The sequence below is a fragment of the Euleptes europaea genome, chromosome 10 (assembly GCF_029931775.1).
Source record: "Euleptes europaea isolate rEulEur1 chromosome 10, rEulEur1.hap1, whole genome shotgun sequence".
Classification (NCBI taxonomy): Eukaryota; Metazoa; Chordata; class Lepidosauria; order Squamata; family Sphaerodactylidae; genus Euleptes; species Euleptes europaea.
Window position 1 is genome coordinate 59,488,222 of NC_079321.1, and position 24,138 is coordinate 59,512,359.

The 24,138-nt window shown below is 51.8% G+C and overlaps 2 protein-coding genes across 2 annotated transcripts in view; one reads left to right on the forward strand and one right to left on the reverse strand.

Annotated features, from left to right (window-relative positions):
* The window catches only part of CCNC (cyclin C), a 236,461-nt gene that overhangs the window by 78,319 nt on the left and 134,004 nt on the right, over nt 1-24,138 (reverse strand). The window lies entirely within an intron of this gene.
* Nucleotides 2,420-23,034, forward strand: PRDM13 (PR/SET domain 13). The gene is made up of 4 exons (XM_056856295.1): nt 2,420-2,563; nt 5,968-6,099; nt 6,208-6,328; nt 21,506-23,034. The coding sequence occupies exons 1-4, from the start codon at nt 2,420-2,422 to the stop codon at nt 23,032-23,034; spliced, it is 1,926 nt and encodes a 641-aa protein (XP_056712273.1).

The window sequence follows — 24,138 nt, forward strand, 5'->3', positions numbered from 1 at the left end:
ACACACACACACACACACACACACACACACACACACACACACACACACACACACACACACACACACACACACACACGAGAGACCGGGTGCTTGCACAGGGGACTACCTTTACCTTTATGGATAATATAAGAAAGCTTAGGGTTGCCAAGTGGCCTGGAGAGAAAATGTCCTTTCATGGGGCTTTAATGTGTGGAAATGGGCCGCTGAAACTTTTCGTCGCCGGCTGGGTGTGCGGATTTGCTTACGAGGCCAACAGGCGTCTCTCTCACTACCAGCTTGCCTGACTACCTCTTTGAAGGCGAAGAAGTTCTGCAGAAGTAGGGAACAGAAGAGTGTCTCCAGATACGCTTACTTGAGAGTAGGCAGAATTTAAGGGGCGGCCTACAGAGCCTTTGGTCCTCTCAAGACGAGATGGCCTCTTGCAAGCATCTGGTTCTTTCACCCTGAAGGCCAGAATGAAGCTTTGACTTCTGAAGCTTTGCACCTGGAACGCCAGAGAATCGCCTTCACAGATTCCTGGCACCTCTCACATTTGGGGGGGGGGCTGAGATTCTTAAACATGCTTAGATGTAGGTCAGTTCTGTTTGAAATCAGCGGTGCCCTTTATTTTTTCAGAGCAGCAGCGCACCAGAAGAATTAAAACAAACAAAATTCCATCTGGTCCTCAGCGCATGAGACTATATGCCACTATATGCCAGACTCCGGAGTGGGAAATCCAAAGCACAGCATCGCACAGCACAAGTTGTTCTTTAAAGCAAACCCACCCGCGCATTGCACGGGCAGGGGGAACCCGTTCCTAATTGGGGTGGGGGGGAAGTCCTTCAAAGGACCTGTGCTTTTTGACACCCTGGCTTCTTCTGTCCGTCCCATCCTAACCACGAAGCAAGCCCCATCCATTTCCATAGGATGTCAAGAAACGCGCCCACCCACCGTGGGGATATTTACCCCGAAGCCAATTCCCGAAAGAGGCTCGCTCAGAACTTCCAACTAAATTTGGAAGCAGGTCTGGTTTTTCCCTGGTCCTTTCTTTCAAATCAAAGCCTTCAGAATATGGTTCAGTCCTTGGTGTTGCCTCTGCCATGTTTTAGGACAGCCCAGGAATAAACCTGTCAAAATATTCAATATTATTTCTCCTAATTCCTCATCATTCCACCTCTTCGGTATCTTTAGTTTCATTTTTATAATAATTTATCTTAAATACAGTGCGACTCCATGAAATGCCCTTTGCTCGCTCGCTCGCTCGCTCGCTCTATCTATCTATCTATCTATCTATCTATCTATCTATCTATCTATCTATCTATCTATCTATCTATCTATCTATCAAAAAACCGGCATAACAGCCTGGATCAGAGAATGGATCATTACTTCTGAAAGTAGAAGGAATCCGGCCTGGGATCCCTGAGAATGAACTTCCTCCGCTCCCTCCAGTCAAAGTGATTTTTTTTCTTTTTTTTTTTTGCAATAAGCTAAATAAAACAATTTCCAAGTGCCCGGTTCGGTGTTTTCAAAGTATAGCGAGGTCCTCTGGTTTTGCGCCAAAAGAAGAAAGCCGGAGTGAAAGAACAAAGCCGGTGTCAACACATTTCTGGTCTCAAACCAGCCCACTGAATTGAGAATATGGCAGCGGTTTTTTTTTTTTAAAGAGTAGATATTTTCTGGTGTTTTCCCATCAAGTACCTGCCCAATTTCTGTATGGCACACGCCAGGAATCAATAGAAGTTAACAAGTCCTCCAAACATCCCTCCCCCATCTCTTTGTTGAATCGCCTTTACAATCGAGCCAAAGGGAAGAGAATTAAAAATCTTTGAAGTCTCCCGGAGTACAAAAGGCGCAGCCAAGGAGACTTAAAACACTCCCTTCTTTTCCAAAACGGGTTTGTCGAGGCACAATCGGAGGAAGTAAAATTTATGGAGAAATTATACAGTGGATTTGTCACTTAAAATATCGTAACTGTCTGGGGGACAATCCCCCATGCTGAGGATTAATGGTCCCTCCAGACCTTTGATTCACCAGGGCCTTTTCTTTGCCCTTGACAAATTGGATTTTTAGGAATGGGAAGGTCGCCTGGGCCATTGTTGGCCGCCCCATTCAAAAAAGCCCTCGATTATGCGCTGGGGGGGTGGGGGGAAGGGGGGGGCTCGGGAAAAGCTGCATGTGACCCTCTCGGACGGGCTCTCCGGCAGCTGCTGCGAGAGCCCCACTCTCTCACCGCCCCAGCCCGCAGCACCCGCGTGCCAAGGGGGAGCCCTTGAAAAAGGCGGCGCGCACCCCCCGGCCGCGTCACTGCGCGGGCGGAGATTGCGCCGGGGCGGCCCGGCCCTCCCTCTCCCGCTCCGCCACTCCGAGCCGGGGCGAGTCCGGGGCCGCCTGCCTCCCTCCCTCCCTCCCTCCTCCGCCCGGGCTCGACCCACAGGCGGCGATGCAACCCGGCCGGGCCCCGCCGGCCGTCGGCGTGGCGGCGGAGAGCTGCATCCCGGCCGGCCTGCGCCTGGGTCCGCTGCCGGGCGCCTGCAAACTGGGCAAGTACCTGTCCGATCGCAGGGAGCCGGGACCCAAGAAAAAGGTACTGCTCCCGCGCCGTGGGGGCAAGCATTTCTGGGGGAGGGGGACGGAGGAAATGCCGTCGGGGAAGGAACAGGGTGGTGGTGGGGATGGGGGAGAGACTCCGGTCAATTATGCACGGGAAGTTTGGCCTTGGATTTGCCCCTCTCTAGGTGCACTTTCCCCCCCATCCGGATCCTCAAAAGTCTGCCTGGGGGCTCGTTTTCGAGTCCTGAGAATTTCGACGGGGAAAACAGGCACCTACAGAGGGGCAAATCCGAGGCAAAGCTTCCCGTGCGCAAACGGTCTCCGAACCCTTGCCGGGGAGCACAGCTACTTTGGACCCCCCCCCCAACCCGTCCAATCGCTGTAGCGGGAGAGCGACGGGGGTTCAGGGGTGGCGTGTCCACACGAGACGAGAAAGAGGCTCTTCCGCAGCCTTCGGAAGGCTCGTTTGCTGAGAGCGGCGGTAGGGCTTTCGGTTGGAAGGAAAGGCGGGAGGAGAGCGGAGATCCGCCGGCTGCTGGCTCCTCCTTCTCCCAACCCAGAGCTGGGATCCGGGATGCAAGTTTGGGTTTCCAATCAATAGTCTCGTTCTCAGGCTAATTTCCACCCAAATTGCCACAATATCGGTGAATGCCGGATTTCAATCGATTCTGTGTATCTTTTTGCCAGGTCACTGAAATCAGTGCCTTCCTCTCTTCCATCCTGACGGTATTACGGATGCCCTATTTTGCATTCTTCTTGATTCATTTGTAGTCTTTTTTTGGGGGTGGGGGGTGGGTGGGAAATGAAGAAACCAAAGGGCAATGGAATCTAAAAGTTCCTAGCAATAGAAAGTGAACTTCACACATGCTGAATAATGCACTTTCAATCCACTTTCAATGCACTTTGAAGCACATGTGTGAACTGGCAAAATCCACGATTGTTAAAGTGTACTGAAAGCGGAATGAAAGTGCATTATTTGGCATGTGTGAAAGGGCCCCTAGATACAGGTGTTGTTGTTTTTTTCAAACGGCAAACCCTAATGCGACAGGAAAACTAGCCACCATCCATCCAAGCGAGCTTTCCAAGGAGGTAGGCTATTGCCCCAAATTAGGCTATTGCCCCAAAGCCAAGCAAGAGCTTTGTGATAGCAAAAAAGATTGGCCTTTAGTGGAACGGAGCACACTTCAGTCGATGCAGGAAATCGTCTCTCGGTGGGCAGGCACAGCAACACGGGCACTGAAGACCAACGTCTGAAACCCCTGGGGTCAAAAGGCCACGGACTACAAGGGAGATCTGTAACTCTGCCCTGTTTCTAAAAATAAGAGATTGGGGGGGGGGGGGCGACGAAAAATTCCGCCGGATTCGCAGGGTCTTCCTCGACACGTCTATTTACAACCCTGCTCAGGTCTATTGAGTCTTTGGCCATTGATGCATGGGAGGTTTTGCCTTGGATTTAGATGCACTCTTTAGATGCACATTTTCCCCATCTAAATTTTTAAAACTTAACAATAAGCCCCCAAGGCAGAATTTTGAGAACTCGGATGGGAAAAATGTGCATCTAGAGAGCGGCAAATCCAAGGCCAAACCTCCCAGGCGTAAATGGCCCGGGTGATCCTCCCGGGCGCTCCGCTTCTGGAACGACCCCCTCTCTAAACGATCTGCGCTATTTACGCAGAGAGGGTTGCTTCTCTCTCTCTCTCTCTCTCTCCCCCCCCCCTTTATCAAGAAGATTTCAGTTCAGACGAAAAATGTGCCAAACCAGCCTGGACCGGCATAATAACCCTTTGGCTCCTCCGCTGAGCGCTTCAATCGACGCAGAGGGAGAGGCCAACGGGTCTTGGGGTTCAGCGCCCAGCAACTGTTTCCCTCTTTTCTTCCTGAGCCCAGAGGCTCCTCCGGCGTTCCGCTCGGGCGCTGAATGCCCTTTAATTGCTTTTAAACGCTCTGCCAGCCCGTTCAAATTTATTTCTCATCTGCCTCCGTTGGGGACTCCCTTCAGGCTGCCTTTTGTTGCGACGCCTGCTACTGCCTGGGTCGTTCGGCGGAGTCGCCTCTCCCGGGCTCTTCCTGCGAGCGGCCCAGCCGGTTGCAAAGGACGAGAGGGAACTGAGCGGCTCGGCAGAAGTCTCCGGCTCCTTTCTTCGTCCTTTCCCCGACCTCCTTCCGAAAGGAGGCTGATCGGGGTCTCAGTGGCCCGGCAAGGGTTGGGAGAGAGGAAATGTGGAGGCTTCAGAGGGGGAAAGATCCTTCGACCCGATTCAAATGATCCATTTTAAGGGGGTATAATCGTAAAAGTTGCTTAAAGCAACAGCCCCAAGATACTGGGGAAGAACGGCCCAGGCAAAGGGAAAAGAAAGGGGCTTGGCGCAGGTGCTTGGCAGTCATTGGGACTGTTTTATTTCAACGGATCTGTGGCGTTTGTGTTTTATTGAGCTCGGGCTAATGCCTTTATCAGCACCCTTTTGGGGTGGGAAAAAGGACGGTGCATCTCAGGCTGTAATCCTATGCGCGCTTGCTTGGGAGTAAGGTGCACTGTGCTTAATTAGATGTACTCTGGAGTAAACAGAAACGGACTGCCGGTTATTCCACCGCCGCAATGTATAAAGCCATGAAGCCCGATCAGCCGCTCTGGTTTATACCCAGTGACAGCGAGGGCGATTCGGACTTGAATTGCGTTTTGATTGGGAAAAAATGAAGCGGGAGCGGGGGGGGGGACTTAGACGGGGCTGGGATCCGACTGCCAGCTAGGTCCGCTTCAACCCAAGCGTATGATCTGCGTGTGCTCAGAAGGACCAGGTTGGAAGAAAGCCATAGTCCGAAGAGTAATTATTTAGAAGGACGCTGAAATGAAATGAACTGGGGAGGGGGGCGGGAGAGTACGAATGTAGTTAGATCAGGGTGCCAACCGGTTTAAAAACCGAGAGCCTGGGCACGTTTACTTAGGAGCAAGGCTGGCTTCCGAGTAAACATGTCCATTATGAAACAAACCCACCCTCCAAGTTCTTTATAAACTATAATTTCGCATTGTGAATACCGCCCCCCCCCAAACTACCGTCTCAAGAGACGACCTAATCCGTTTGCTCTTTCCCAGAGAGCTGCGCGATCCGTTTCCTCCCGGGATGCCGACCTAACTCACGAGGAATCGAAGCTGGCTTTTCAAAAAAAGGGGTCCTTTTATCGGGACCATTTAAGCGAGACAAACCTGCGTCTCGTTGGCCATTGATGCCTGGGACGTTTTGCCTTGGGTTTGCCGCTCTCTAGATGCACATTTCCCCCCCATCCCCATTCTCCAAACTCTGCTCACTGTTGCGTGTTGAAATTTTGGAAGAGCAAAACGTGCATCCAGAGAGCGGCAAACCCCAAGCCAACCCTCCCGCGCATCCGTGGCCGTCGCGTTGCTCCGTCCAGGATGACAGCCGCCGCCCTCCTGTGTTGCAGGTCCGGATGGTGAGAGGGGAGCTGCTCGACGAAGCCGGGAGCCCTGCCGGGGAGTGGCTGGGGTTGGTCCGGGCGGCCAGGCACGCCCAAGAACAGACCCTGGAAGCCGTCGCCGACCTACCGGGCGGACAGGTAGGGAAAGCCTCTCCCGTCTCTCCGGCTGGCTCCGGGCGGCGCGTCCTCTTGGCTCGGCCCTCGGCTCGCCCGGCCTCCTAACGTGGCCTCTCCCCTCCGCCTTAGGTCTTCTACCGGACGCTGCGGGACGTGCAGCCGGGGGAGGAGCTGACGGTGTGGTACTCCAACGCCCTGGCCCAGTGGCTCGACATCCCCACGACGGCGACGCCGACCCACGACGAGAAAGGTGGGTGCAGCACCTTGGCCAGCGACGGGGGCAAAACGCCGCCTGGCCGCCTTCCCCCCACCCCAGTTATTAGGGCACTTTGGCCATTTGTGCCGGGGAGGTTTTGCTTTGGATTTGCCTCTCTCTAGACGCGCGTTTTCCCCATCGGAATTCTCCAAACTCTGCCTAGGGGCTTATTGTTGAGTTTTGAGAATTTGGATGGGGAAAACGTGCATCTAGAGCAATGGTTCCCAACCTTTTTTTGGGCCATGCCCCACCTAAGCATCTCTAAAATCCTGATGCCCCCCCCCTGACATTGTCACCAGCTGACTGCCGTGTAGATTTTGATTTTTAAAATGTGTATGTCACAATATATATTTATATACTGTATATGAGGCCCCTAAAACCATAAGAAATGCAAAAAAAAAAATCACTGTTAATAACTCATTCTCTAATTGCCCCCCCAAAAATCAAATTGCTCCCCGTGGGAGCCATGTTGGGAACCACTGATCTAGAGAGCAGAAAATCCAAGGCAAAACCTCCCATGCATAAATGGCTTTTCCCACAGCCCAAATAATGCGCTTTCAATCCACTTTCAGTGTGCCTTAAGGATCGTTTGCAAGTGGATTTTGCCAGTTCACACAGTAAAATCCACCTTCCAACCGCATTGAAAGTGGATTGAAAGTGCATTATTTGGGCTGTGTGAAAGTGCTTGACCGACCAGAGCCAGTCCGCTCTGTTCAGAACGACGGGAGTTTGCGATGCCAGTCGGAACAGGGTTGTGACCCTAGCTCAGCTCAGGAGTCAGTTCAGTTGGGTTCACTTGGAGTTCCTCACCGGTAAGTTGTGATAGCCATCGTGGGGATGTTTGATAGACATATAGGACTCAAGAGCGTTTACTGCTGTTGTTGTGGATTGCAACATCTGGTTCTTATAGCCTGGGATTGAAACGTAGGCCATTTACACATGGGAGGTTTTGCCTTGGATTTGCTGCTTTCTAGATGCACGTTTTCCCCATCTGAATTCTCAAAACTCTCCATGGGGGTTTTCGGATGGGGGAAATGTGCATCTACAGAACAGCAAATCCAAGGCAAAACCTCCCATGCATAAATGGCCACAGTAAAGGTGTCAGCAAGTCTGACAAAAGGACAACTTGGAAATCAGTTAAAATTAATAATGATGATGATGATGGGGGAGAAAATCTGCTTCGAATGGAGCGCTAGTCAATGAAACTTGCACCCTCTTCCCCCTTTAAACGTTTAAATGCTAAAGTGTTTAAGAGGCTCACCGTACATGCGTTACTTGAGAGTAAGCCCTACTGAACACGAGGCTTTCAGCAGTAACGATGCTCGATCGGTTTGTAGGTTTTATTGAAATTAGTGAGGAGCCCTTCGAAGGAGTTCCAGTGAGGTCAAAGGTGCCTACTCCCAAGTAAGGCGGGTAGAGTTTGGGTTGAAGTGAAAGAAGACCTAATCCCTTAGTCAAGCTCTGTGGAGGTACCATAACTGTCTTCAGTTCTTCGGTTAAAGAGGAAGGGAGAAGAGCGCAGCGACTCCAAGGCTTAAAACCGGATGGATGGAGCTGAAGCACACTGATAGCAGTTTACAAGAACATCAGTTTCAGTCAGCAAATGCAGTAATAAGGGTGTGAAATTGACCTATCCATTATACCTGTTGTTCTCCTTGTAGTGCATATGTGTTTCTAAAGCATCGATTGTCATGTGCCTTTACCATCGTGAGAGCTGATTCCCTTTGGATAGCCCTCCGCCCGCACATCCCCCCTACCCACGATTGTCTTTTTGAATCCATTGTTACTGTTAAGGCCGTTAACCCAAAGTAACTCGGAGTGCATGTGTATATATCTATATATGCAACAGATGCTTTATAATAGCAGATGTTCTTATTATTTCTTACTTTTTATTGTTGGAAGCGGCCACCTGTAATCTTTAAAGCAGGACAAAATAAATGGTGACCACTGTTTAAAGAAAAGGAGCCCAGCACAGCAAGAAAGTCTTTGGGGTTCCTGAATTAACAGTTCACTGGATCTTTCTTCCGGTTTCAAAGTGCTGGGAGCAGATCTCCCCTCCCTCTCCCTCACAAAAACACGGATAAATAATTTGTGTTAGAAATTGATTTCTTTCCCTTTGGGGGGGGGGAGAAACCTGGCAGGGCTTTCCTGCCCGTTTTATTCTCATCTTCTCTCTGGATCCGAACCTTTTGTTATTTCGTTCCCAAGTTACATGTTCCATTAAGTTCCGCTTGCTGGTGCTCACCTGCCTGCTGACCCGAAGGCTTTCAATGGCCATTTATGCCTGGGAGGTTTTGCCTTGGATTTGCCACTCTCTAGATGCATGTTTTCCCCATCTCTATTCTCAAAACTCTGCATGGGGGCTTACTGTTGAGTTCTGAGAATATGGATGGGAAAAAATATGCATCTAAAGAGTGGCAAATCCAAGGCAAAACCTCCCATGCATAAATGGCCACAGTTCGCAAGTGAAGAAAATGGAATGACAAATCCCTTCCATTCATTGCCTTCTGGACCTCCATATTTATCAGCGACGTCCTAAACAGAGTTACATCCTCCAAAGCCTCGACTTCCCTGGACTTGTAAGGGTGTAACTCTGCTGAAGATAGATCGCAATGGGTAGCTGTGTTCGTCTGTCACTAGCGGTAGAAAAGAGCTAGAGTCCCAGTAGCACCTTAAAGACTTAACAAAATTTCTGGCAGGGTATGAGCTTTCTGGGGAGGGGCCATGGCTCAGTGGTAGAGCCTCTGCTTGGCATGCAGACGGTCCCAGGTTCAACCCCGGCATTTCCAGTTAAAGGGACTAGGCAAGTAGGTGATGTGAAAGACCTCTATGAGACCCTGGAGAGCCGCTGCCCGTCTGAGTAGACAATACTGACTTTGATGGACCAAGGGTCTGGTTCGGTATAAGGCAGCTTCATGTGTGTTTATGTGGTCTGCTGAAGATAATGCTGTTAGTAACCACACTTGTGGCTTCCTATCAGTTAGGAGGTGGCCACTGAAGATAAACTGGCAAATGGGGAAAGTGAACATAAAGTGGAAAAATGGGGGAAAGAGCTAAGTCCCTCTTCCCCTAGGGGCAAGGTTAATCATCGTCCCTCAACAATATACACATTTACAGCCTTAGCTGAAATACACATGAACGCATAAATACTTCAGTTTAGGCTGTAAATATGTATGTTGTGCAGAACGACAATGAACCTTGCAGCTAGGGGAAGGGGGACTTAACTGCATCTTTTCCCCATCCTGAAGTGCCCTCCTCCGGGTTTACTTATACCTTGTTAGGGGGAAATGTACTGTATAGTGTGTGTGTGTGTGTGTGTGTGTGTGTGAAGTGCCCCAAGTGGCTTCCAACTCCTGGAGACCCTATGAATCAATGTCCTCCAAAATGTCCTATCCTTAGCTGCCTTGCTCAGGTCTTGCAAACTGAGGGCCGTGGCTTCCTTTATGGAGTCAACCCATCTCATTTACTGATTGTATTCCCATACAGTTCTTAACGTTGGAACCCACAATGCGGCTGATGATAATTGAGCTGCAGTGTTAGGGGCCAGCGGGCACGCAGTTAGAACCAAACACATGTACTCGGAAGTATTTTTCATTGAGTCCTTTGTTGTTGTTGTTTGTTTGCCGTCGTCCCAGTTGACAAATGGCCATTGCCTGCCTCTGTATAGAGGCCCTGGACTTTCTTGGTGTTTCCCATCCAAATGTCAACCAGAGCCGATCCTGCTTAGCTTTGGAGATCCGGCTGGCCTGGGCTATCCAGGTCAGGGCACTATTGATTCTAGAGAAGCATATTTCGAACCCTGGAAAGGGAGAGGATGCTCTCAGCAGTACCACCCCCTTGAGGGGCGGTGGGATTACCAAGGGGGGCACTAAGAGGCAAGGGGGCAGCAGCGGGGCACTAGAGGTGGGCCCCTTCAACTGTGTTGTTGGATAGGGTAGGGGCACTGGGGTTGAGTTTGTGGAACCAAGGGGGAGGAGGGCGGTGGCCCGAAAAGTTTGGGAACCACTGCGATGAGTCCATTTGTGGTGTAGTGGTTAAGAGTGAGTTTTGGAACAGTGGACTCAGATCTGGAGAACCGGGTTTGATTCCCAGCTCCTTCACATGAGCGGCAGAGGCTAATCTGGTGAACTGGATTTGTTCCCCACTCTTACACACGAAGCCAGCTGGGTGGCCTTGGGCTAGTCACACTCTCAGCCCCACCTACCTCACGGGGTTTCTGTTGTGGGGTAGGGAAAGTGATTGTAAGCCAGTTTGAGTCTCCCTTAAGTGGTAGAGAAAGTTGGCATATAAAAACCAGTTCTTCTTCCTCATTGCACTGGGCTAACAGATCTAAGATCTCTTAGTTGCCATGTGTGAGACCAAACTATGCCGGTTTAGCTAAATAATATGACGATAAAGATAGGTTTATAGGGACGTGTGGATTCACGTGGACTGTGGACCGGGATTCTCAGGTGTAATGGGGTTCCAACTTACTTGTTCCTGGAATCTGGTGTGTGAGTCTGGGGAGGTTGCGATGCTTTTCATCACAATCTCCTACTCCCTGCAGTAAAAGCTGGGTAGAATTCCTTTGAATCTTAGACCCGCCAGCTTCATGAAGTGCCTTTAATGTGAATGTGGACACAGGTGTGATGAATGCATGCACGGGGGAATCTGGCTCAGTAATTTCATTGATTTGACTCAAGAGTTCACAAGGTCTCTGAGATGTCAGGTGGCCAGCATTTTGTGCCATCTGTGGCTTAAAGACTGGCCTAGCGCCGGCTATTTCAAGCAGTATAGGAGAAGCAGTATAGGTTCTATTTGCATGAGGGGCAGCAGTAAGATTAAGGATTGAGATGAGCTTTTGACACGGGTTACCTTGCAGAGGTGTGAGGTTTATAGATCAGGGATAGAGACCACAACCACTTGAGCTGAAGTAAGTGGGCTTAAGGAGGTGTGTTCCGCTAAGGCTAAATCATCACAAGTACCCCTCTTTGAACTGATTTGTCTTCCTAGACCCCCAATATGTCGTGCCTTGATATGTAGAGACCCTGGCCTTGTTTGTGGGAGGCCCCCATGTGCGGCTTTCCTTGTCCACACAGGGAACAGCCAGTTTACCAGGAGACAGAGTATTTCTGTATTTGCTGTCCGCCTGCCACCATCATTCGAAACCGCCCGGATAACGCGCATTTCATCTGTCCCGTTAGACCTGTCTTCTTTTGGATGATTTCTCAAGATTAGGACCTGGGCTGTGGGTGAGACTGAAAGTCAATCTCTGCAGCCCACATCAGTTTGCGGGGCCTTTGAATCCAAAAACTGGGTGAGACGTTTGTGCTTGTTGCAGGGACGCCTCAGAATAAGGTTACAAGGAAGGCAGAGCATTGCAGCTGCTGTTTTTGGCTTTAGGTATTCCAAATGTCAGAGACGGTAAGCAAGGAAGGGTTCGGTCCAGCCCACGGAAGCTGGTTTAGCCGTCAGGGAAAAAGTTGGTTGAAACGTGTTGGTGCACCGATTCGTGGAGATTGCAAGTAATTTAAAGAATACTAGGGAGATGCGTGAATTCTTGCTTGCTTGCTTGCTTTTCCTGCTGTCATTTTGAGGAGGGCAGTGGCTCTGAAGGGAGGGGGAACCCAAACATTGTAGGTGTTCAGTCCCAGGTCTTCCTAGTTGGTATATATAGAAAGTAGTCTGGTGGCTGGCTGTGATGAGGAGGGGAGGCATAAGGGTGATGGGGGTGTCGGGAGAAAGAAGTTTCCTTTCTCCTTTCTAGCCCAAGTATTATAGTACACCAAATGCCAAGGTAGCCCAAACCCACTGAAATCAGAGTCACTTCCCAAACAATCTCATATAGTTCCGGGTTCCAAGAGTTCAATATTTCCCTAGAATACCACATTTTAACCTTTCCCCAGGAGGCTCAGGCATTTGGAAGCACGTTTTTTCCCCCTTCTGGTTCTTCACCCCCACCCAGTTGAGTGCTTAGATTCCAGCATGGATAATAAAATCCTTTAGATGTCCGAGGAGTGTAAGACACATGTCACAAAAACAGTGCTGGGACCGAGCCTAGTTCATGATCTGAATGAGTTATTTTTTCAGCATCTCATCCCCACATGGTTTCAGTTTCTATTAAACACCACAAGAAACTACAAGGCCATACCCGTTCTCAACGTGCTTCGACTAGGGCAACAGGAAGCTGGTTAAATCATTCCAGATTTTAAAGCGAAGGATTTCGACGCCTGTCAATCCAGCACTTCAGTTGCAGATTAAATATGCGCAAATCTCGAAGACCTCAGAGGGCCTTGCTGACATAGTGCGAACTGGAACGGGGGTTGCCAGCTTCTTTCCGCCGAAGAGGCTCCTGTAACCTCAACAGCTGTTTGGCCGGCAGACACCAGCCAGGTGAACTTTTTCCCAAGGCTACGTTTGCTTCGGGCGTTGTTTTGTTTTTGTTTTTTAATCGCAGCTGCTTCTGGTCACAGAAGCCCCTCTTGAAACAAAGAAGCCCACTTAAAACCGACAAGCAGCGACTTCTTCACGGGGAGCGGGCCTGGGAACCCGTGGGGGGGGGAATCTCCAGGGCGAATCGTCAGCTCTAACCGGCGCGCCACACTTCCTCCAGGTCACTTCGGTGGGACCGGCGCCCCATCCGACAAGGGTTTCCCCAGGGAAATTCGCCCGGCGCCCCATCCGACAAGGGTTTCCCCAGGGAAATTCGCCCCGTTGACCTAAACGGACCGAATACACGCTCCTCTGGGATGAGGATCGCCTTAAATCGGGTTGGGGAAAGGTTGCTGCTTTTGGTGCGAGGTGACAGAATGCTGATTCTGTGACCTTAGGCAGATGATGAGAGGGAGGGCATCTTGGCCATCTTCTGGTCACTAGGGGTGTGGAGGGGGGAGGTAGTTGTGAATTTCCTGCATTGTGCAGGGGATTGGACTAGATGATCCTGGTGGTCCCTTCCAACTCTATGATTCCACGATAGGTCATTTATGCAGGGAAGGGTTTGCCTTGGATTTGCCGTTCTCTAGATGCGCATCTTTGACATCCAAATTCTCTAAACTCTGCACGGGGACTTATTGTTGAGCTTTGAGAATTGTGTGTGTGTGTTAAGTGCCGTCAAGTCGCTTCAGACTCATGGCGACCCTATGAATGAAAGTCCTCCAAAATGTCCTGTCTTTGACAGCCTTGCTCAGATCTTGAAAATTGAGGGCTTTGGCTTCCTTTATTGAGTCCGTCCATCTCTTGTTGGGTCTTCCTCTTTTCCTGCTGCCCTCCACTTTTCCTAGCATGACTGTCTTTTCCAGTGACTCTTGTCGTCTCATGATGTGACCAAAATACGATAGACTCAGTTTAGTCATTTAGCTTCTAGGGTCAGGCTTGATTTGATCTGTAACCCACTGATTTTTTTTTTGGGGGGGGGGCAGTCCACGGTATCCGTAACACTCTCCTCCAACACCACATTTCAAAGGAGTCTATTTTCTTCCTGTCAGCTTTGAGAATTGGGATGGGGAAAATGTACATCTAAAGAGCGGCCAATCCAAGGCAAAACCTCCCCTGCATAAATGGTGTTAGGGAAGCCGGCTGAAAGTGAACAGTCGCACAAGGCTGAGACGCGCTCCCTCCTTTCTCTCCTTCTTTTCACCCTCCTGCAGCGATCCACCCCACCCCCTTCACCTCCCGGCACGGGGATTGAGTTATCACGCCAGAGGCCACCGACTTCAAGGCAAGCCAATCAGGACTACAAGCGAGAAACCCTCCAGTACTTAACAGGGCGAACCACACACACACACACACACACACACACACACACACACACACACACACACACACACACACACAGACAGACAGACAGTTGGGATGTGGGCTTTCATTATTCACGATGCACTAAAGTGCTCCGAAGGAAGGGAGGGGGGAGCGGACCAGGGACTGAAAGGGCTTATTTTGTCCGCTGAATGAATGAACGGGTTCACACTGGTTGATGCCTGCCCTCCGCCTCTTTCCAAAAGAGCGTTTGGCTCGCTGATTCGAGCAGAAGGAGCTCTCTCGGCTCTCCTCGGCTCTCAGCTTCCCCCGGCAGCTTTTCCTGCAGGTCAGCGTCACACTGCTGGCTGCCAAACCCAAAGCCGTCCCTTTCTGTTAAGCCTATAACTTCTGTTAAGCCACCGACGACAACAGAACCCTGTGCTGCTCAGTACAGCCTATATGCGCATAAAAGCAGGATGTCTGGAAATTGCTCCGCATCCCCCTGCTAGTTATGTACAGGGAAACGCAGCGTGGCTTCTGCATTTTGACACACTCGGTGGCGTGGAGTCTATATTTCGACAGCCCCGACCTCCCAGTATTGAAGATTTTGAAGAGTGCAGAACAGGGATTGTAGTAGCCTCTCTCTCCGCCCATCGCCTACGAAGATAACTTTCGGCTTCCAATTTGACTGGATCCTGTCTTCATATTTGACGTTCAGTGAACCCAGTTAGCGCCTCTCAGCCATTTGCAGCCGCTGTTTCACAACGCGACATCTTTGGAGACACTTCGGGGCGAAAACGCGCGGGAGGTTTTGCCTGGGATTCGCCCCTCTCTAGATGCGCATTTTCCCCATCGGAATCCTCAAAACTCTGCATGGGGGCTTATTTTGGAGTTTTGGGAATTTGGCTGGGGAAAATGTGCATTTAGAGAGCGGCAAACCCAAGGAAAAACCTCCCGTGCGTTTTGGCCCTTGGTGTGAAATGCCTTAACTGCCCGGCGCTGGTTTGTTCTCTAATACACCCCTCCCAACGTTGTTCTGTAAGGTCCCGACGAGTGTTTTCTTCTCGATAAAGGAGGGCAAGAAGGGAAAGTGCGCAGCGCCGTCGTTGGCTGCCAAATGGGAGGCCATTTCGGTTTGTTCCGCCTTAGGGGATGTTAAACGTTTAAGGGGCGAGAGGCACAAAGGGCATTGTCTTGTGAATGGCCCCATTACTTATGGCCCTATAGGTATAGGATATTGTCTGGCCTGGTAATGAGGGGCTCATGAGCATTCGATGGGCTTTTGTTCCGCCGGCTCAGCCCTGCGACATACGCGCCACCTATTCTGCAAACGTCAACAGATGGGCCGCCGGACACGGGACTTCAGGCAACAGCTGCTCGCCTTTGCCTCCTCCTGGAGCCTAGAGACGGGCCCGCTTCGGGCTTCGGCGCCTACTCCGCTTCCGTGGCCCTTATGCACACCGCTGTCCAAGTGCTTAGCAGGCAGGAGGGGCTTCAGACCCAAACGGACCCTTCAGGGGGCGAAAACGCACGGGAGGTTTTGCCTTGGATTGGCCCCTCTCTAGATGCACATTTCCCCCATCCGAATTCTGCAAACTCTGCCTGGGGGCTTATTGTTGGGTTTTGAGAATCTGGATGGGGAAAAGGTGCATTTAGAGAGAGGCAAATCCAAGGCCAAACCTCCCCTGCGTTTTCGCCCATAGCTTTTTCTTTTTTCGGTTTTAGATTTAACGGGCAGCCAAAAGCAGCTTTACAAACATAACCGTCAGTGGCAACAGAGATAGTTGTTGGGTGTGTGTGTGTGTCAAATGTCTTTTTCCCCAAAGGCCCATCTCATCAGGCACCCGGGAAACAGTTTAAGTAGGAAGCCAGGCTTAAATTATTGTCTGAGGCAGAAGCCAAGTCAAGAGGCCGAGTCAGGCAACTGTTTGAATGATCCTGTGAATTTGGCCGTCCCAGTTCACTCTCTTCATCGGGGTAGCCAGATTCAGACGAAGAGGGGGCCACTGTCCCCTGGAGAGCTGGGCTTCTATCAGCAATCTCAGCTGATGGAAGTAGCAACGAAAAGGATATGGATGATGGCTGAGATTACATTCATAGCCTTTTCGTTTCTACTTCATTAGTCCAAAAACTGCTGCTTAGGTCCTTCGTTCCCAAGCACATTGCTTGTTCGCACAGGGAAATGTGTAGCGGGGGAAGTCGTTTCTCGGTTTGCTTTATCTCTTTTCTTTATTACAAGTACAGGTGCGTGCTTATTTAAACCCGTTTTACTTTGCCGTAAGCTAGGTCTCCATCCAGAACTCATAAAAATCACCTCATTCTAATGCTGAAAAAATATATTCTGAGTCGTTATATGAAACAACAAAGCATGTTATGGCACTGTACTGACTAGCAAATGTGTGGCGATAAAGGTTTCCCAGAGCCCCAGCCCATGGCGCTAGGGATTTGCTTTGGGGCCACAATTTTTTGTTGTGCTGGCTGTCTCCACCTCACAGTGCAATCTTATGCAGAGTTCCTCCAGTCTAAATGCAGAAATGGATGTGTTTAGAAAAGGATTAACTGTCCATAGGATTGCCCCCCGACTCTACAACAACTTGCGCATTCGCAGGGGAGGTTTTGCCTTGGATTTGCCGCTCTCTAAATGCACGTTTCCCCCAGCCAAATTCTCAACACTCAAAAATAAACCCCCATGCAGAGTTTTGAGAGTGGGGAAAATGTGCATCTAGAGAGTGGCAAATCCAAGGCAAAATCTATCTTCTATATTCGCGCTTTCACTGATTTGAGTCAGAAGTTAGCACGACAACCGCCTTGAAAGGGGGGGGGGATCAGTTTGTTGATACCCTCACCCCAATTGTGAACAGCAACAATAAGGACAAAGGCTGAAACGCGCAGATCAGCTTTCAGTGATCTTGAGTGTTCTTTTCGAAGCAAAACCGAGAAGTTCTTCTCCCGGAAAACGTTTAACTGTTGGTTGCAAAAACGCATGGTCAATTTATCCTCCTTTCATCCCTGTTTCATCCAGCATTCAGCCAGGATCGAACGCATGCGTTTCGCTTAATTGCATTCGATCCTGGCTAAAACAGGGATTAAAGGAGGATAAAGCGACCATGCATTTTTGCCCAACGTTAGCGCGACTCGTTCCTCTGGCGCTGAACTGACTGGACGCGCCACTCACTCTGGTTTTGAGAGGCGGTCGATCGAATCGCGACCCTCCACACATTCACCGGGCGGACACTTTCGCGGCGGGGGCCAAAGACCTCTCTGCAGCCAAGCCAAGCCCTGCCAGACTTCACTGCTTTCAGCACAACGCCTTGGAAATCCAGGCAGAGGCTCCCCAGGTTTGGCCCGATGGCACGCAGCATCGCAAAACTCTCAGGCCATTTATGCATGGGAGGTTTTGCCTTGGGTTTGCCGCTCTCTAGCCACACATTTTCCCCACCCGAATTCTCAAAACATTAAAAAAATAAGCCCCCAATGCGAGTTTTGAGATTTTGGATGGGAGAAATATGCATCTAGAGCACTGGTTCCCAACCAGGGGTCCATGGACCCCCAGGGGTCCGCGAGAACTAAATTAAGGTCCGCGAAACAAAGTTATAAACCCATAATAAATTAATATTTTCAATTAAAAGTTCTCTATTATAAAATATATATATTCAAATATAATTCTAAGTTTAATGTTTAACTAACAGTTATGATTAAAGTTTATTTTCAAATTCCCGGAATTTTTATTTTGAACCTTGGGGTCCCTGCACCGAACAAAAAAGTCCTAGTGGTCCCTGGTCAAAAAAAGGTTGGGAACCACTGATCTAGAGAGCGGCAAATCCAAGGCAAACCTCCCATGCAAAACCTCCCTCTTTTCTTTCTTGCTATTATCTTGCAGCCATGTCTCGTTTTTAAAGTGGTTTCCGTTCATTCCTCCTCTCTGTCCTTTCGTCCGGCTGACTCCTGCTTGCCAAATGGGGAGGGGCTCCTGGGATGAGGGCCGAACGTTTCGCGGATGGTCGCCTCGGCCTGGGTGTTGTGACACCGGAAAAGAGGCCAGAAATTCTGGCCTCAAGAATGACTGCCTTGTAATCCAGTACGTTCCGGAGAATCTGCACAGGGGGCTGCGTCGGGCTCTGACTCAAGCCATAGCTTCAGGGGAAGGGAGGGCCACCATTTATTCTTCCTAATATTTCTCGGCTTCACTTCCTGCATTAGGGGATCGTTCAAGCAAAGCAGTTTCTGCCCCAGCTTCTTCAAGAGGCGGATGGAATTGCAGGGCGAGCGGTCGACTGCCACGCCTGCCACGAGCAGAGGAATCAGGGGAGGGCTACCCCTCAGATAGACTGCGTTGCATTTATATTGTTCAACTAAATTGGGCTTCAAGTCCCTACTGGAGCGATGACAAATATTGGGAAAGAACGCATGGGCGCTTTAGCCTCCTTTATTTCGTGTTTCAGCCAGGATTCAGCCAGGATCAAATGCACGTTCGGCGAAACGCATGCATTCGATCCATGCGTATTTATTTAAAAGATTTATATCCCGCTCCTCCCTGACTGAGGTCGAGCTCCCAGCGGCTTACATTCCACACAATCACAATCATATAGAAGTCATATAGATAGTTACAAGAATACGTTTAAAATTACCACTAAAACTCCAATAAAACCCACAATTTATACCTTATCAGATCCAGAGGTGATAGTGGAAGCCTATAAAAACCCTTAGTCAGGAGAAAACAAGGCAGGTGGGGAAGATTAGCCAGGCGTAGAACACAGAAAACAGGACCAGGGAGGCTAGTTTCGATGGCTACCCTCAACCACAGGCCTGGTGGAACATCTGTCTTGTGGGCCCTGCGGAACTGAGCTACACCCCACAGTGCCCTGGTCTCATTTGGCCGTTCCGCCACACAGGGGGATACTTTATCGGACAGCTGGATAATTTATCAGGCCAGGGACCGCCAGCAAGTCCTCATTTGATGAGTAGCGCCAGTGCTGGATTTACGTATAAGCTAAACAAGCTATAGCTTAGGGCCCCACTCTCTTGGGCCCCCCAATTTTTTTTAAAGGAAAACAAAAAAACGGGATGTACATTTCCAAAATGTAAGATAAAAAACAAATAAAATAAAACCTACATACAGCAACAGTGTTTTGTGTTGTGTAGGCTCCTATGATGTAAGTAATGGGCCCCGCCTGCTAGCCTGCTCCCTAAAATTACCATATAGCATATATTCAACACAAAAAGCAGCAACAATTTGTTGTTGACAAAGGACAGCTGGACATAAAGGGCCCCATTACCTTCAATATCTTAGGGCCTCATCAAACCTAAATCAGGCCCTGAGTAGCACTCTCTGAGAGGTGTAGCTGGAGAGGCAGTCCTGCAGACACGAAGGTCCAAAATATACTCTGCTCACGTTGGCACAACAAACCTCCAAGGTAGAGTTTCACAGAGACTGTTACTTGGCCAAAGAGGGGAGGTGGTTTCACTTTTGCATGATCTCATCAGGCAGTGGCTCCAACCAGGTCTTGAATCTCTCCCCGCCCCCCATCTTCTTCTATGCACTACATCATGGAGAAATTACAAGGGGCTACTTTGACTATCTGATAGGCCTGATAGAAACGTTCACTCTTATGCACGGGAGGTTTTGCCTTGGATTTGCTGCTCTCTAGATGCATATTTTCCCCATCCAAATGCTCAAAACTAAAAAAAAATAAGCCTCCATGCAGAGTTTTGAGAATTCAGATGGGGAAACTGTGCATCTAGAGGGAGGCAAATCCAAGGCAAAACCTCCCGTGCATTAGATTGTGGTTTATTATATTTCTGATTAAACTGATTCTCAAAACTCTGCACGGGGGGGGGCTTATTTTTGGAGTTTTGAGAATTTGGATGGGGGAAATGTGCATCTAGAGAGGGGCAAATCCAAGGCAAAACTTCCAGTGCATAAATGGCCCATGTGAGGGAAGGTGGGTGCAGGGAGCTGATGTGCGTGAAGCCACCGGTGGGACCTCTGGTCCTTCCTTCTCTGTTTTGGAAGAATATGCAAGTGTAATCAAAATTACTTTGATTGCCACGCCTGTCAGGGGCAGAGGGATCAGGGGAGGGCTACCCCTCAGACAGACTGCCTTGCATTGATATAGATTGTTCACCTAAATTGGTCTTCAGTTCCTACTGGACCAATGACAAATAGTATGTATGTATGTATGTATGTACGTACATACATACATACATACGCAGGAAGCTGATGTGTCTGAAGCCACTGGTGTGACCTCTGTTTTGGAAGAATATTGCAAGTGTAATCAAAATTACTTTATTCAGTTCAGTGACTCATGTTTAAATATTTGTTAATCTATATGTTTAAATATTTGTTTATATAGATGTTTAAATATTTGAAGGGATGTCATGTTGATGAGAGAACTAGCTTGTTCTCTGTTGCTCCAGAGACTAGGACACGGAGTAATGGATTTAAACTAAGAGAAAAGCGATTCCACCTAAACATGAGGAAGAACTTTCTGACGGTGAGGGCGGTTCCACGGTGGAATGCGCTGCCTCTGGGGTGGGGGTGGGTGGAGTCCCCGTCCTTGGAGGTCTTTAAGCAAAGGTTGGATGGCCATCTGTCGGGAGTGCTTTAATTGTGGGATCCTGCATGGCAGGGGGTTGGACTGGATGGCCCTTGTGGACTCTTCCAACCTTGTGATGTTGTGACTCAAAAACTATCCCAACCAGCTTTCCCTCCCTGCCTAAGGGTGACTTAAGCATTATCTACACTGTGTGTGTGTAAAGTGCCGTCAAGTCACAGCCGACTTATGGCGACCCCTTTTGGGGTTTTCATGGCAAGAGACTTAACAGAGGTGGTTTGCCAGTGCCTTCCTCTGCACAGCAACCCTGGTATTCCTTGGTGGTCTCCCATCCAAATACTAACCAGGGCTGACCCTGCTTAGCTTCTGAGATCTGACCAGATCAGGCTAGCCTGGGCCATCCAGGTGAGGGCATTATCTACATTAGCAGCTGTGAATTGGCAGAACTGAGAGATGGAGCTATCCTGCACATCTTGTAAACATGCAGCACTGATACAAATTGATAACGTTTACAGCTGTAAGGATGAGGAGGGGGCAGCGCCAAGAGCCACCGGGGGCGGTGAGTCCCGCCCCGTTGCCTCCGCCTTGGCTAGATGGCCAACAACCGTCTCAGGACCAGATCTGCGGTTTCAAACCTCCAGCCTGGGTGGGACGTCGGAGGCGGCTGGAGCTCAGGCCAGGTGGGTTGGCTTGGCAGCAGGTATACCTGGGTCTGGTAGCACAGATTTCTGGAGGTGAGGGGTAGGTTTAAAGGTGCCGGCCTAAGTCCTTAGGGACCAAGCTAATGTGAAACCTGTCTTTGGGTACCTGGTGGGGACTGAACTGAGGGGAAATGTGTGAACGGTTGCCTGCAACATGAGTGCTGAACCTGACCCTCTGTTGCTTTGCGTGTCTTTTGCAGGCGAGGAGCGCTACATCTGCTGGTACTGCTGGCGGACCTTCAAGTACCCCAACAGCCTGAAGGGCCACGTCCACTTCCACTGCGCGCTCAACCACGGCCGCTGCTTCCTGGGGGCCGAGCCCGTCCGCCCCTCCGAGCTGTTCAGCGCCTCCCCCAGGCCGGCCCCCTTCCGCCCCCCCTGCCCCGGAGGGGCCCGGGACAGCATCAAGCGGGAGTCGGCCGGCTCGCCCCCCCCGGCCCGGGCGGGCGGAGCCGGGCGCAAGGCGGCCAAGGAGGAGCCGGAGCGCGCCCTGGACATGAGCGTCCCGTCGGGGCGGGGGCTGCCGGCCTTCTACCCCGGGGCCAAGTCGGCCTTCAAGCCCGCCGTCCTGGAGGGCAAGGGGGGCGGCGGCTTCAGCAAGCTCCTGGGCGGCCTCAAGCCCGGCCGCCCGGGCGGCCAAGCCCCGCTGGGCGCCGCCTGCAGCCCCCAGCCCCCGACGGCGCCCCACCATCCCCATCCCCCCCACCCGCAGCCCCCCAAATGCGGAGGCCCCGCGGCCGCCGTCGGGGGGCTGGCCTACCCGGGCGGCCTGCGGGGCTTCCCGCTGCTCTCGCACGTCGAGGAGACGTCGGCCTTCAAGCACGTGGAGCGGGGCCTGCCCGCCGGCCTCTCGCCGCCCGCCGGCCGCTACCCGCCGCTGCCCCTGGAGCGCTTCGCCGCCCTGCCGCCGCCCTTCGACGGCCTGAAGCCCTACGCCGCCCCGGGCGAGGGCCCCCTGCCGCCCTTCCTGCCCTTCACCCTCTACAACGGCGAGCTGCTCTACAGCGCCCCCTACTACCCGCTCAAGCTCCACTTCGGCGGCCTCCTCAAGTACCCCGAGGCGGTGTCGTACTTCCACGGGGCGGCCGCCGCCCTCCACCCGGCCGAGCTGGGCTCGCTGGCCGGCCTCGACCGCGAGCTCGCCCTGCACACCCAGCAGCTGGCCGAGCTGGCGGCCGACAAGGGCCGCGCCCGCCTGGAGGGCCTGCCGCCCCCGCCGCCCCCCCCGACGGCCGGCCCGCCCCACGGCAAGCCCAAGAGCGGCCACCTGTGCCTCTACTGCGGCAAGCTCTACTCGCGCAAGTACGGCCTCAAGATCCACATGCGGACTCACACCGGCTACAAGCCGCTCAAGTGCAAGGTGTGCCTGCGCCCCTTCGGGGACCCCAGCAACCTCAACAAGCACATCCGCCTCCACGCCGAGGGCAACACCCCCTACCGCTGCGAGTTCTGCGGCAAGGTGCTGGTCCGCCGCCGCGACCTGGAGCGCCACGTCAAGTCCCGCCACCCCGGGCACAGCCTGCCCAAGGGCGAGGAGGGCGGCGGCGGCGGCGGCCAGGGGGGCCCCGACGCCGCCGCCGCCGCCCGCCCGCCCGCCCCGGAGCCAAAGACTGACAACGAGAGCGACGTGGACGTCTGCTTCACCGACGAGCAGAGCGACCAGGACACGGGCGGGGGCAGCAGCGGCAGCAGCAGCAGCGGCGGCGGAGGCGCCAAGGAGCAGCAGTGAGGGGGGCCAACGCCGAGAAGGACATGCCGCGCGCCTACGCGAAGATGCGCCCTTGCGACCTCCTTGGGGGTCGGTGGGCGTAGCTCCGCTTGGAAAGGCGAGGGGCCCGCAGGGACTGGGGGCGGGGGGGGCCCCCGGGAGAGCCTCCTTAAACACAGCGGGGGCCGCTTCTCCACAAAGGGGCTGTGGCTCAGCGGCAAAGCATCTGCTTGGCATGCGGAAGGTCCCAGGTTGGCATCTCCAGTGAAAAGGACTAAGCAAGTGGGCGATGTGAAAGACCTCCGCCTTTGACCCTGGATGCTGACTTGGATGGACCAAGGGGCTGGTTCAGGATAAGGCAGCTTCATGGGCGCTTAGGATTGCTTAGGGAGGCCCGGTTCAGGCGCCCCGACCCATTTGTTAAATTCCAAAGGCGCAGATTCCCTTTGGGTTCTAGCCAGAAAATGATGGAAGGAGGCGGGTCCCTCTAAGGTGGAGTTCAAGCAGAAATACTTCTCGGCGCATGACTTGGTAGTAAATTTCAGTGGGGCTTCTTTTGGCAGGTTGCCCATTGATGCGTAATCCTGAACGTGTTAGGTAGGCTGCAGTGCTAGGGACGCTTGCTGCAGAGCCTGCCCCAATAAAACAAGCGACGTTTACTTCCGAGTGTAGCCCAACATTGTCCGGCCTGTCCCATGAATGAAAAGGATGCCGACTGAGATGGCAGCCCTGCGTGGAAGCAGGGACGACTTGGCTTCCTAAGGCCATTTATGCATGGGAGGTTTTGCCCCGGATTTGCCACTCTCTAGATGCGCGCTTTCCCCATCCAAATTCTCTTGTTGGGTTTTGAGAATTTGGATGGGGAGAAATGTGCGTCTAGGGAGCGGCAAACCCAAGGCAAAACCTCCCAGGCATAAATGGCCCTTATGATCGAGGAGTCAAGTCAGCCGATTTCATTCCAAGCCGGCGCGCTCCGGCGAAAAGGCGGTGGGTCAACGCGCTTCTGGGGTCCCGCAGGGCTGTGCGCTTCGCTTCGGTTTCCAGCGCGCCCAGAGAAGCATGGGGGGGGGGGGGGTTTGAGCATTTTAGCAGCCAGTCCGTTTTTCTGTCTTTGCACCTTGCTAC